The sequence below is a fragment of the Podarcis tiliguerta genome (genome assembly GCF_965153285.1).
Source record: "Podarcis tiliguerta genome assembly, chromosome: 2".
Classification (NCBI taxonomy): Eukaryota; Metazoa; Chordata; class Lepidosauria; order Squamata; family Lacertidae; genus Podarcis; species Podarcis tiliguerta.
In genome coordinates, this window is record NC_139535.1 from 56,003,321 (window position 1) to 56,016,726 (window position 13,406).

The 13,406-nt window shown below is 50.3% G+C and overlaps 1 protein-coding gene across 4 annotated transcripts in view; it reads right to left on the reverse strand.

Annotated features, from left to right (window-relative positions):
* The window catches only part of UNC5A (unc-5 netrin receptor A), an 85,280-nt gene that overhangs the window by 4,108 nt on the left and 67,766 nt on the right, over positions 1 to 13,406 (reverse strand). For 3 of the 4 annotated variants that reach the window (XM_083422654.1, XM_083422652.1, XM_083422655.1), the window contains exons 2-12: positions 12,685 to 12,906; positions 12,116 to 12,259; positions 11,752 to 11,855; positions 11,122 to 11,302; positions 10,043 to 10,210; positions 9,126 to 9,290; positions 6,853 to 7,041; positions 3,957 to 4,256; positions 3,305 to 3,392; positions 1,532 to 1,700; positions 69 to 302 (exon numbers count right to left, since the gene is read on the reverse strand). In XM_083422654.1, coding sequence (XP_083278780.1) covers positions 69 to 302; positions 1,532 to 1,700; positions 3,305 to 3,392; positions 3,957 to 4,256; positions 6,853 to 7,041; positions 9,126 to 9,290; positions 10,043 to 10,210; positions 11,122 to 11,302; positions 11,752 to 11,855; positions 12,116 to 12,259; positions 12,685 to 12,906 — 1,964 coding nt within the window. The remainder of the gene's footprint in view (positions 1 to 68; positions 303 to 1,531; positions 1,701 to 3,304; positions 3,393 to 3,956; positions 4,257 to 6,852; positions 7,042 to 9,125; positions 9,291 to 10,042; positions 10,211 to 11,121; positions 11,303 to 11,751; positions 11,856 to 12,115; positions 12,260 to 12,684; positions 12,907 to 13,406) is intronic. The other variant, XM_083422653.1, reaches the window with a different exon arrangement.

The following is a 13,406-nucleotide window of genomic DNA, read 5'->3' on the forward strand; positions in this document are numbered from 1 at the left end:
GAAAGAGGCTCAAGGTGTGTATTTTGGGGGCATTTCCAGGGCAGTATTTTGGCCTTGTGGGGTAATACCTTGAGTGCATCACGGGTGTCGCTGAGGCAATACACGCGGACATCATATTCCAGCCCAGTACAGGTAGTGGGTGCGAAAAGGACCAATTTGAGGCGCTTTGAAGCCGCCATGCTGAGCGATTCCCCCACCAAAGCAAAGCGGCCTAGTTGTTCTGTGAAGATGTAGCAAGCCTGGGGTTCCAGCTGGCAGTGGAAGAGTTCCGAGGGCACGGGCTCACCCAGGTGCAGCACATCCTGAGGAAACGGGAAAGGCAGTGGAGGGATGGGCAGAGATATAAAAACCGCCCTGATCAACAGTTACTGGCACAATGAGTGCAGAAGCAGCACAAGGGAGCCAGTGCAGATTATGGCTTATTTTTAGAAGCATTTCTGTACCGTACAAGGTGGTGTACACTGCAAAAGCATCAATTAAAAAAATTAAATTGCATTTTAAAAGAACAAATAATAATTAAGGTGACCGGCTAATCAAAAATTAAGCAGCTGCAAAGGTCTGTTGGCAAACAAACAGGTGTCAGAAGGAGAAGGCTGACTAATACGCTAGAAGTACAGTGCTTGGGTATTTCCCTGAATCCAGAGCAGTTTATGAATTCTGAAAAAAAATTATGCAAGAATGGCTGGCCAACACACAAGGAGAATGAATCTGTATGGGTGGGGTATCAGCAGGAAACAGCTGGTATATAGGACCAAGGATGCAGTACTGAGCTTGAGAGGGTAGGAGGATTGTTGCTCTTTGGGCACATATAGGAACATTTGCACTACATTCAAGCTGGAATCATAGAATGGTAGAGTTGGAAGGAACCACAAGGGTCATCTAGTCCAACCCCCTGAAATGCAGGAATTGTTTGCCCAAGGTGGGGTTCAAACCCACAACCCTGAGATTGAGAGTCTTATGCTCTACTGACTGAGCTATCTTCAGCTAGTCTGAGGGATCCATCACAGCCTCTACTGTAGAACACAAATCAGAATCAAATGTGCCAGTGCTGGGCAGTAAACAGTCCATCAGATTCTGCTAATGTTGAAAATAGGGCAGTGTATATTCTACAGTTCTGGGGGGAAATGTAAGATTGTAATACTGGAGGCAGAATCCAGCTTTCATATATATATATATTACAAAGCATGTTTCTATAACATTTGGATGCAAAGATATGCTTGAGAGTGTATGGCGAAGCCCTGAGAAAGCTACAGGGATAGCTGAATAAGACTTCCGTTGTTTCCCAAGGATGAGACTTCAGCATCACGCATAGTTCCTCCTCTTTCTCAGAAGTAGCAGAAACAGTATAGAGTTTGCAAAGCAAGCAAAAAAAAACTATGAACAATATGACTGATTTGCATAATTTAAGCAGGTTTCAGAATTTAGGTTACTTTGGCCCGGAAGGTTGTTTGCTTTGTAAAGCAAAAAGTACAATACAGCCTTGTTTAAAGCCTTCGGATTGGTTTGCGACTGCCTGAGGCCAAGCACTCACCTCCCATGTGCCCTCACACGACTGCTTCTTGAGGCGGAGACTCCAGGTCTCCGGGTTTGGCTCCACACAGTGGTCCATAGCTAGGATGACAGGTCTGGTGAGCAGCACCCCGGGGGGCCCACAGCTGACAATGGGACTCAGCAGGGTCTGACAGCCAGCCAGGGGCAGCCTCAAAAAAGAGAGAAAACCATGAGTTGGAAAGAGAAGGGGCATACAAAGCCAAGCACAGACACTTCTGACTATTGCCATGAGCTAGTTTCCCTTGGTTATCATTCCAATGGGCACAGAAAGCAAACAGGATCTGCATTCTCACCGCTGGGCAATGGAAGCAGAGTGGAGAAATTGGGTGGGGTTATAGTCAGCATGTACTACTGGCAATCCAAGCAGGGAATTGGAGCTGGCAGTCTTCAGTAAGTGCATTGGAAATGGATGCTGACATAAGGGAATGGGGAAGGATTATGGCTCAATAGCACAGCGTCTGTTTGCAGAAAGTCCCAGGTTCAATCCCCGGCGTCTCTGGGTAATCCAGAAAGATCCTGGAGAACTGCTGCCCATCAGTGTAGTCAGTGCTGAGCTAGATGGGAGTCTGTGTGAATTGGCATAAGGTTCATGGGGAAAGTGGAAATGCCTCAGTTATGGCAGACAGCTGTTATTGGAGCTATCTGCAAAGTGGGAACTCCAAAAACGTTTCAGAGAATATATCCACGATGAATAAGTTGCATTAGGTATCCTTCTTTGGAAGGGAGCAGAGACAGGGCGGGGGCGGGCATTGTACAAGTGTGCAGCAGTCAAGTTCCTTAGAGGATGACTAGCCAGAGGGTGATGCTCCATTGAGCAGCCTGGCAAGGTCCTTTCTGGCTGGCAGATCTCACCCGCTTAGCTAACATGACTTATCCTTCATGCTCCAGGCCAGGTTGCTTTAGATGTCCTAATCAAATCTCCCACCTCAATCCTCAACCAGCACCAAAGGGATTCTTGACACTAAATGTGCCATGACAGAAGCATGCTTTCTCCATTTGCTGTTGATGCAGCTGTGAGCAGAGGGATGCAGGCAAGAGTGGGCTGTCAAGGGCCAGCACAAAAACATTAAATCAGAAACATGCTTGGTAGCATTTTAGGATGTAGTTAAGATTGCGACAGAGAAATCTGCCTAGAAATGGCGGGTGATCTCTGTTGATTATATAGTTCAATCTTACGAGCATGACGTGGGAAGCGCTGGACTGATATTACTAGAGCTTTGATGTAAAATGCTCAGGATTGGGGTGCTGCTGGCCCTGTAGCCTCTGTACATATAGAACAAGTAGATGAGTCCTATTGCCTATTTCCAATCAGTTTTGTTTCCTTCAGGCAAGTGTGTGCCTGGTAAGAGATTGAAATGCCGAATGGGATAATCTGGAGTTGTGTATCTTGAAGGGATACACTGAGAATTTTCCAGCAAGAGGAGTAATGTGTATGTCAAGACTTTGTTTCCTTTCTGGACGCTGTAGCTGACCTTCCACAGTGACGTTTAATTCATGCTGCTCCCTCCACCTCATGAGTGGAGGCAAATTTCTGCAGCCCATCTGCATGACAAGGTCTACAGGGATGCAGTTGTCCAAGAACTCACTGTGGATTCTACAGGTACCTGTAGGAGAGCCCTTATGTGCCACAAGTGATGGGTGGGCATATGGGGCAGGCATACAGTGGACTGGAGTCAAATTGGTATATGAGAAATTAGGGGTCCCACTGACCACTAACGGGGTAGTTGAAGGATTTCAGGGGTAAGAGGGGTACCTCACATCTTCCTGCTTGTGCAGCGTCAGGTAGATTTCATAGATCTTTCCTCGCGGGATGGCATCAGGTGGGATGAGCAAGCTGACACCTAAAGGACACAGACATTATTGCTCAAGGGGGTGCAATATACAGTGTCCATGGATGGCCCAAGACATTTCTGCACCTTAGACAGACCCCAAAATGATGTCCCGCTCCCCAACAGAGAAGAAGATGTGAGGGAAGAGCCAGCTTAGGAACAAGGGGGGAAGATCAACATCAGGATCTGCTGCCCCTGTGAATCCTGACACCAGGGGCAGTCGCCTTGTGGGTGGACTAGCCCTTGTCAGACCTTCCTATGGGTCCAGGCTTGAAAGAAACATTCCATGTTCTCTTGGGCAAGCTGACCCTTGGGCCTCAATAAGGGGCTGCTCAGTATCGGGACAATTTCCCCGTAAGGTGGGGAAATGGTATATGCGGTTTCTATCTGGAATTTATCCACAAAATAATCACTTATCGTATTCCTATACAGGCCAAACAGGAAGCCTCTGTCTCTTGCATGTGTGTGCTTGAATGCTGGTCCAGAAGGGAACTACGAGCATCATAAAGCATCTACACTTTTCCCTACCTAGCTCAGCCTCCCAAATCCCCAGCCTTCCTTCTCTTCCCATCTCACCTGTGTTGGGGATCATTAAACGTCCACCCAGGAAGTTGAAGGTTCCATAAGCCATGTTGGCACCACCCCTGGGCAAGGAGCGGAAGAAGCTCTGGGTGGAGAACCGAGAGACAAAGTCCACAGGGTCCGCACCGGGTGAGCTGTGGTGCAGGGTGTGGCGCCCACTGCCCAGGGGGCTCAGCAGGTGCCCATTGCCAATCTGGAACTTGCTGGGTCCATCCTGGCGTGGGCAGAGCGAGCCCTGGTAGGTCATGGTGGTGGTGCTCAGGTCAGGCTGGATAGTAAGCAAGTGGGAGTTATCTGCAAAGGAGAGAGATTTATGTCAATAACCCAACAAACTGAGCCGGTCAAAATACATGTGCTGTTTGAACGTATTGAAAGCTCTTCTCTAGGCAGAATGGAAAAGAGAGTTCATTCTTAGCACAATATACAGACCTATATTGCTTACAGATGCAAATGCAGATATTTTCAGTCACCTCAGGTAGATAGCAGCCTAATCACAAAACATCATCTCATCAGACAATGTTGCACAAAATACATTAACCAGCAGGGGTAACAGACTGCTGCAATGACCCGAGAAACAAAGATCCCTGTTCAAACCATCACTTTTTGTATTAATAAGGTTATGCATTTTATTTCCCAGAGACAGCTTCCTAAAGATGCAGTACAGTCTCCCTTGCAGAGCTCAGGAGTCCGGACCAATTCATACAACCTATCCGGGCAGGATATCCAAATGCAGAATGACTAAGGGAGTTGGCCGCATAACACAGTTGTCGTTTTAACGCCCCACCACTTGTCAGGGTGCAAAAAGGTGAGCCTCAAAGGCCAAAGGTTGCATCATGAGGTGATGAGAAAGTTGAGTGGCTGATGGAATGATGGTAGGGTACCTCTTCCGCCCACACCTAGATGCTCATAAATGACCCAGTCCACATGTATGTGAAGCTATTGTTTAAAACAGACCAGCCCTTGCTCTTTGTGCCTGCCTCTCTCCTCCCTGGGCTGCCTTGCAGTAGAAATAAACCAGAGCACTGGCTTAGTCTTACATGCAAATTAACAGTTGTGGTTTGCTTCCCTCCCAGCAAACCACAAACAGTAAGCTAAGAAAAAACATTGGTTACTGCTCATGGTTTGCTTGGAGAAAAACAAAACCACAAGTGCTGGTTTGCATGCAATATGAGGCCAGGGATCTGGTTTCTTTCAGTTCCTAAGCAGCACATGGAAGGAAGGGGGCAAGCAGGAAGAGCAGCACACTCTAGCACTCTGCTCATTCATGATCAGCCATTTTAGACCATGGCTCTGTGTTCAAAATAAACCATGGTCTGTTTTAGGGCCTAAAACCTTTGGGCCATGGCTTTGCCAACCAGGCTAGTGGGTCTTTGTAAACCGGTTCCAAAATGACAGAAATGGATTGGTTAGGATGAAAGATGTGCTTATCCACAAGTGTCATTTTACTATACAACTACCTATGATGACTTCAAGGCCATTTGATTTTACTGACTTCTTCTACATTACATAATAGGTTCCCTACATTTTTAACTTCCTGGGGCTGTGACAGTCATTGTGACAGAGATGTGCCAGCAAGCTCTTGCATCTTCCATTCCAGCAACTACTTTTCCTCTAGAAGTTCATGTTTCTTGATTAGTGGGGAACCAACTTTAATTAGCTAGTTCAGAAATACTTGAAGAATGCCTGGCAGATGAGCTGGGGGTGGGATGATTAGAAAACCCTTCCTGATACAGGCTCCTGTTCTGACCAGTGCTGGGCTGCCCTTACTGGTTGGTGTCCTGTAGTCCAGTGAGGGCTGGCAGGAAGCATTAGGGCCTTGCAACTGGAAAGGGTAATTTAGCAGGTTCTCACAAAATATGCAGATGGCATGTTTCTAACCCTCTGGTGTTGCATCTTTCTTTAGCAAAGGCAATGCTCAGTAATGTAGAGATGCATGGCTAGAGGTGAGTCTCTGGCTATAATTTTTGGTGTGTTTATTGGTTCTGTGGTTTTTCCTACGTAGTCCTCTGCAGATATCCTCTGCTTACGCTGTCTACTGTAGGAAGCCTTCAGGTGTTTAAACAGTTTTAGTCTTCTGTTATCAGAAATTTCCCCATTTGCTCACTTGACTTGAATTGAATTATAGAGTTGGGATGGACCCTGAGGATCATATATAGTCCAACCTCCTGCAATGCAGAAGATGCAGTTGTCTCTTATGGGGACAGAACCTGCAATCTTGGCGTTATTAGCACCATGCTCTAACCAGCTGAGCTTATTCTGAGCTTATTCCAGGAAGCCATTTTTTAAACAACGAAACTCTTTAAACCACTGTTTTTAGTTGTCACCAGGTTCCATTGTGCTTTTAAGATCTGTGGTTTTTGTTCAACGTAGCACTACAATGAATGTTCTCTCAGTGAAATGATGTGTGTGTGTGTGTGTGTGTGTGTGTGTGCGCGTGTGTGCAATGAAACATTCTCCCCCACCCTCTAAATCTGTTCTGGGGTTTCCCCCAACCCTCTGGAATAAATTTGAGAATAGTGCAGATGGAATAGAGGGATGGGAAATCCCCTTGAGCTAGTACGTGTTGAATACTACAATTTCGTATTTATTTTTTGTAGCACTTGTAACAGCAGGAAGGAGAAACAGAGTAGGGGAGGAAACCCGAAGAGCACATTAAGAGTTGGCACAGTAGTCACGGGACTCTTAAAATGGCAGACATCATCCTATTTTGCTACAAGGTAAGACACACTGCAGCTGTATCTTACCTAACCTTTCTGTAGTCGTGGAAGAGACAAACACCATCTCCACATAGAGACCTGGCAGCTGACCGTGACTCCAGGAAGGCTGCTTGCACTCAATGCAAAGGACTCCAAAAATCCCCAGGATGCCCCAAGACTGGCGTGATGCTCACCTGCTTTGGTTGGCTTGATGCTGACCGGCTGGAAGCCAGCAGTGAGAATAGAAGAATCAGCCACGTCAGAATCCAGCCCTTCCTTCTTGCGGCAGTAGACAAGGGTTACCACTAGGAGCAGCAGCACCAGGCAGACAGCGACAGCGATCAGGCCCACATACAGAGCCACATCCTCAGAGCCATTCGTTCCTAAAAGGGGAAGCGGGAGAGAACAGAGAGGTGTGCAATTCTGAGCCAGTTGTTGCCCTGTATAAAATAATGGCATCCCCTTCTGGAGAAGGAGCGCACCGCTCATCTGCATGGTGCGCAATTATCTATGGAAGTCCGCCAATGTCTCTAGGGATGGAAGAGACACTGAATGAAACGTCATTGGCCTTCTTGCAATGAGGGTCATCAAGGAATTGATAACCAAATCCTGTGATCCCTTAAAAAACCCAGCCCCAAACCCCTGCCCTTTCCCTGTCTTTCAGTGCAAAGTCACATTTCCAACCGCCTCCTTTTTGAGCAGAGCATTAAACTCACAGCCTTCTTCAAGTCCTGGTCTTAAAAATGATGCAAAATCCATATTGGAGAGGAATGGGTGGAAAGCATGAGAGATTCCTTTGGGAATCAGGGTCTGAATTAGGCGGGGTGGTGGTGGCAGGATAAGATTCTCAACCCATTTTTAGATAAATGCAAGATGACATTCAAAACATGCAGCGTATTTTATGAGCATCTGTTGTGGTTCCCTTTTATAATAACTACAGCCATGTTACCAGCATGTTATCAAAGAAAAGGGCTGCTCTGGGGAACAGTGGGTGCTGAGGCACAGGCAAAGCTGGGTGAATGGTGAACCCGGGACTGAAACAGAAAAGGGGTCTTGTAAGTGTGAGATCATGCCTGGGACACAAGCCCATTTAATTGTTCATAAGAACAATAACCCTGTCTGTCGAACCACTGTGTTATCTAAAAATATTTATGTTTATAGAAATAATAATTCAGAAGGGGATCTGAAATGTGATTCCGGGAGGACTAGACACAGACTAGACACAAAGGGTGCTTCTGCAGGAAAAGTTTTGTGGCAGAGGTTGGTTTGGGCAGGGTTAGTAAGGCTGCAGCGTGGGTTAAAAGGAGCCCTTCTGCTCCTGTCTCATAATTTCTAAGTAAAGGCAGACAGTCTTTAATTGGGAGAATTGGGATCTTGCTTATGATCTCTGAAGGTTGAGTAAGTAGAAACCTTCAAAGCTCCATGGCCAAAATCCCAGCTGTGCAGAAGAGTGTGTGCGTGTGTTGTCCTTTGTATGAAGCCTCTGTACAGAAGAAGGCAGGTTGGTGGGGGCTGAAGGGGGAAGGGGGGGAAGAAAGAATGCAGGCCTGGTGTGAGTGTGTGAGAGAGAACAAACAAGGCTTCTGTGTTAACAGAAGCAAGCATTAGTCTGGTTTATGAGGCAACATATGTACAGGGAATTGTATGTAAGGGAGGAAGAATGAACCAGTTTTGTGTGTGTGTGTGTGTGTGTGTGTGTGTGTGTGTGTGTTTTGAACCAGCACTTTGCCCTGCTGTCCCTCTGAATCCCTCACGCACCTCCTCCCCACCCCCACTGCCAGCTGGGTCAAACCGTCAGCCTGAGTCCCCCTGGGGAGGGCAGGGGGCCATTGCTTCATTTCAGCTGTGAGAATGGTTAATTTGATGTAAAAGGAAGAGAAAACCCCTAGGAGGCCTAACAAGCTAGGATAGTTAATGAGCCAGGATGGGGCCTGTCACTCACTCTTCCGCCCTGGCAGGGCCAGCGCAGAGCTCTCCTGCCTTGGGGTGGGGGTGGCACGCAGCCTGCTTGCTGGGCCAGTGCGCACCAGTTGTGATCTTTCCGGAGAGAGCTCTGGGGCCTCCTCATTAAGGGACGGAGCCTGTGGCGGGACGCATGGGCCAGGGGGTGCCGCTGACAAGGTGGGCTTCTGCCTTCTAGCCTGTGGCTATGAAGCAACGCTAAAGCAGGCAGCAGAGATTCCATCTGTGCTGGGCAGACGGCTGCTAGCTCCTACGTGGACAGATAGGCAGACCAGAACTGACAGGCCTCAATGCCCTTACATCTCAATCAGCCTGCAACGGAAGGTCGCTCAAAAGAAGCTACGCAACAGGAGGCAGCACCAGTTGCCTATGTCCACGGCCACCCCGGAGAGGCACACCTGTGCCAGAAGATGCTCGTCAAATTCATGCCACCACCTGCACCTCTCCCCTCCATCTCCACCCAGGGCATGAGTCTTATATTTCCCCCAAAGCAGCAGGAACTCACCGTGAGTGCATAACTCGCTGGTGCAGTTGCGGGTCTCCAGTTCAGGCCCCTGGCACTCGTCCCCACCATTCCGGGGCGCTGGATCCGAGCATTCACGGCTTCGCCAGTGTGTACAGTCTGCACCACACACTGACCACATGCTCCAGGTTGACCAACCGCCAGGCACTGCCAGACAGGAGGAGGCAGTACAGAGGCTTAGGGACCAAAATCCCAAATCTCAAACGGTTTCTCATCCTCAGCATAAATTCTACCTCCCCACCCCGCCAAGCCCAAGCAGATATCTCACTAGCCGGATGCTTGCAGCAGCTTGGTGGGTCGAGAGGACACTGTTGGGCGATGTCAGCTACAGAGAGGAGGGATCGGGCTGAAGTAGCTCAGGGCTGACCCATTGCTGGCCACCACAGAAGCCACTTCTAATGGGGCAAGGGGGGCCCTCCCATATTTGTAACATGCCTTGGAAGGGGCTCAGAGATGGGAAGGGACAAACACAGACACATGGATGGGTTGGGGAAGACAGGTAGAGCAAAGAGGGGAAGGCGAGGCAAAGGCCAGCTGCTCTCTTGGGACCAGTAGCTCAAACAGAGCTGAAGGCACTGAAAAAACAAGTCCCAGGAACATGCAGCACCATTCTGGGCTCGAGGTCGCTTTGGGGAAAGGAAGGGGCAACCAAACAGTGATGGGATAGTGCATAGGCAAAGCTGTGTGAGCAGCGAACTCTGGGCTGAAATAGAAAAGGGGGGGCTTGGAGTGGACTGAGAGTGGGAGACGTGTGTGGCTCAGCCTGCTCTGGGCTTCCTATGTGTTAGATTTCGAGTCTTTTCCCGCGGCTGTGGGTGGTGGGGCGGGGGCCGAGGGTGCGAGTGAGCACAGCAAAACAGAGCCGCCGGAGCAGGTGCGCAGCAGTGGCAGGGCAGTACCTGGGCACAGGGTGGCGCAAGAACTTTTCTGCACATTCTGGCCCTCACAGAAGGCCCCCCCGTTGAGTGGTGCTGGGTTGGTGCAGCTCCGGCTCCGCTTCTGCCAGCCCCGTCCACAGCTGGTGCTGCAGGCTGACCAGTCCGTCCACGTCGACCAGCCGCCATTCACTGGGGGGAAGGGACAGCATCAGCTAGAGCTCCCAACGACGGTGCACCCTGGGAGGGCCAGTTGTTGGCAGCAGGGAGGGAGGGGGGGCTCTCTCTCTGGGCCCAGAGAAGGAGCCGAGCGCTCCCAGGGTTCTCCTGGGGCAAAACGGCCGGCTCTGGGGTGCCAGTTTCCCTCTTGCTTTTGGTATGTGTGTACAGCTTGGGGAGAATACACAGGAAAACATGGGGGGATGCAGGAGGAGTCACAAGCAGAGGGGCGGACACTTGGAGGAGGGGGTGGGGTGGGGGGTTCATGCCGCTTTCTCCTGTGAGATTCTGCAGGAGCATCGCTTTCTCGACGTCGCGTTGACACAGCCTGGCTCCCCCGCCCACCCCCTCTCTCCCTCCAGGATGGATATTTCCCCCATTTTGAGGTGCGTGTACTTAGCAAAGTCCCCTCTTCATCACACCCCCAAACAGTTGGGCCAGCCCAAGAAACAGTGCTGCCCAAAGGGAAGGACAAGCTGACATCCACTCAATTCTTCCCGTTTCCTTTTACGAAAGCTGGCTGGCTCCGGCAGTTCAAATCTTCCTTCAGTGCTGGCAGTGGGCTAGCATCCCCCACCCCATCTGAGGGCAGCAAGTGATCTTAGAGGCACACCCAGCTTTGTTCCCTAACATGAGGCTGCCACTCCTCCCCTCTGCACCAGCATCTGCTGCCTGAGACGGCTCCCTCACTCTGCCTAATGGTAGAGCCGGCCCTATCCATCTTCCCCTGCTCCATCTTCCCCTCTGAGCTACAGCCAAGCCTCCAAAGAAACCAGATTCCTGCCCTTGCCCCCAACCCTGAAGACTTATGGAGAGACCTGCTATTCACCCATTGGTCCCCTTTTCTTGGGGACCACCCATCCCATCGCCTGGTGGGGCCCTACCATAGACAGTGACAGCAGCAGGGGAGCTGCGGCGACGGGCCACAATGTTTTTGGCCACGCAGGTATAGTTGCCCGTGTCCGCCAGGCGGGCCTGTTTCACCACCAGGCTGTGCTCCAGCGTGATGTAGAAGTTGGGGTCCAGTGCTGGGTCCACGAGGTCTTCGTTGTGCAGCCACTCGACCTTGAGGAGACACAAGCCACACATAGGGCAGGAGGACTGGGTCAGGCCGCGTAGCCTTTAAGGACACTGCGACTGCAACTTGTCTCAGAAGAAAACACATTCTGGCACTGACCTAGTGAGGGACAGAGATTGACAGGCCACTCAGCACCAGGGCAGCCCAGGGAGGCTCCGAAATGTGCGTTAATGAGCTCTGCAGAGAGACAGGCCGGCGTCAATCAAGTGGCTGCAATGAGGGTGAGGGCGAATGGGCTACCACGAACCCAACCTAGATCGTCTGCAGGAACTGCAGGGTGGCAAAGCCAACGCTGGGGAGATGCAGGTTCCAACATCAGGTGGTCCCCATGAAGTGGTTTGGTTTGGTTTTGTGCTACTGGTGGGCTTCCTCAACCGTTCTCCCCAATGGCCCCCTCAGTACTGCCCAGGATTAAGCATGCAGGGCCAGTACTCACTTCAGCTGGTGGGATCCCCTCTGGAGGGCGGCAAGGCAGCACAATTCCCTGCTCAATGGAGACCTCTTTGGCCAGGGGCTCCTGCTCGAAATTCTTTCGCAGATCTAGAAAGAAGAGAGGCTTAGAGTGGTGTCAAGATGACATCGAAGACCCCCCAGGTCATACTAGGCCACAGCCTTGTCTGCTCCCTGCCAACATGAGCAGTCAATTGATCGTAGTCGATTCAGACATGAAAGAACACGCTCTGATTTTCAGGTGTAGGTGGGGGGAATGACAATGAGGCTCTAGGAGAGGGAAGATGGGTGGTTTGAAGTCCTAGAGGGGTCCCCTGAGCAGAGAGGATGGTAAGCAGGGCGCCACTCACAAGCAATGCGCACGTAGGCCTTTTGACTCTTGGTGGTGCCAGACGTGCTCCAGGCGACACACTGGCACCAGTACTCTTCCAAGCCAAAGATCTTCTCCACCTGTTGCCGCGAGATGTCGATCCGCACTTCCATGAGGGGCAGGCCTGCCAAAACACCAGGGGGCAAAGAGGCAAGGGGGGAAAGCAGGGAAGGGGGGAGAGATCAGTGGGTGGAGGAGCTCTACATGAATGGGCGTCACAATTCTGTGGAAGTGCAGTAGGTGTGCAGAACGCTGCTGTGTTCAGTTTCCAGAGAAGCTCAAGTATCAACCCAAACATGTCTCTGGCTCTGATTGTTGCAAATATATGCTCAGAAGCATGTGAGAAATCTCTAAAAAACTTTAAAATGTAATGGTGAAATCTCAGCAGACCACAGCAGCCAAAGAAGCACAAAAGCTATGCTAACAGTATAAATATGAGGCTTCCTAACTCCAGGTCAGCAGTGCGACAGGAGCTGAGCATCAGCCCTGCAGCCATCGAAACAAGATTCCTCTTCTGCCCTTTGATGCCCCACCCCTTTCAGCACTCACCCGTGGTTTTGTTCATGCTGCGCTGTATGATGTGGTCGCCCTGGTGCACCCACTCGCCATTGCACTTGAAGTAGATCTGGGTGGCAGGCGTGGCCTTGCAGGCCAGTGTCACCGGTTTGTTCTTGACAATGTAAACATCCTCCGGTTCCAGCAGGAAGTGAGGGAGCAGGTCGGAGGAAGAGCCAGGCACAGGGATGGGCACTGTGGCACTCTGCTGGGCACCTGGGCAGAGAGGAGAGGGGCTAGAAACTGGCACACTAGCAACCACAACATTCACAGAGGCCGTGAAGAGTCAGGTTTCCACCATGGGCCTTGCGTAGGTGGATTTCATTCCAAACCTCAAGGTTAAATCAGTACATGCAAAATGCCTTTGCTCTGCTGGCCACCAAACCCCGCAGTCCTCTAAGATCAAACTTCTTCAGTTAAAGGGCAAGGCTTCAACTCTCCTTCACTGTAATCAGAGCAGCAGCAGCTCTTTGGGGATCTCGGCTAATTACACAGTTAATTGGTCTGTAACATTAATGAAAGCAACTGCAGCAAGAGCTCTCAGCCATGCTGCTGTCCCCACAGCCAACTCAGATGGCCATGTTCTCAGTCCTGCTGCATCCAACCAAACACCACTGGGCGTAAGGGCCAACAGAAAGCCCCCCTATGTACTTCCTCTTTAGTAAGTATGCTCCGGCAAGTGTCAAAAACTCACCATCATTTGACATTTACCAGTA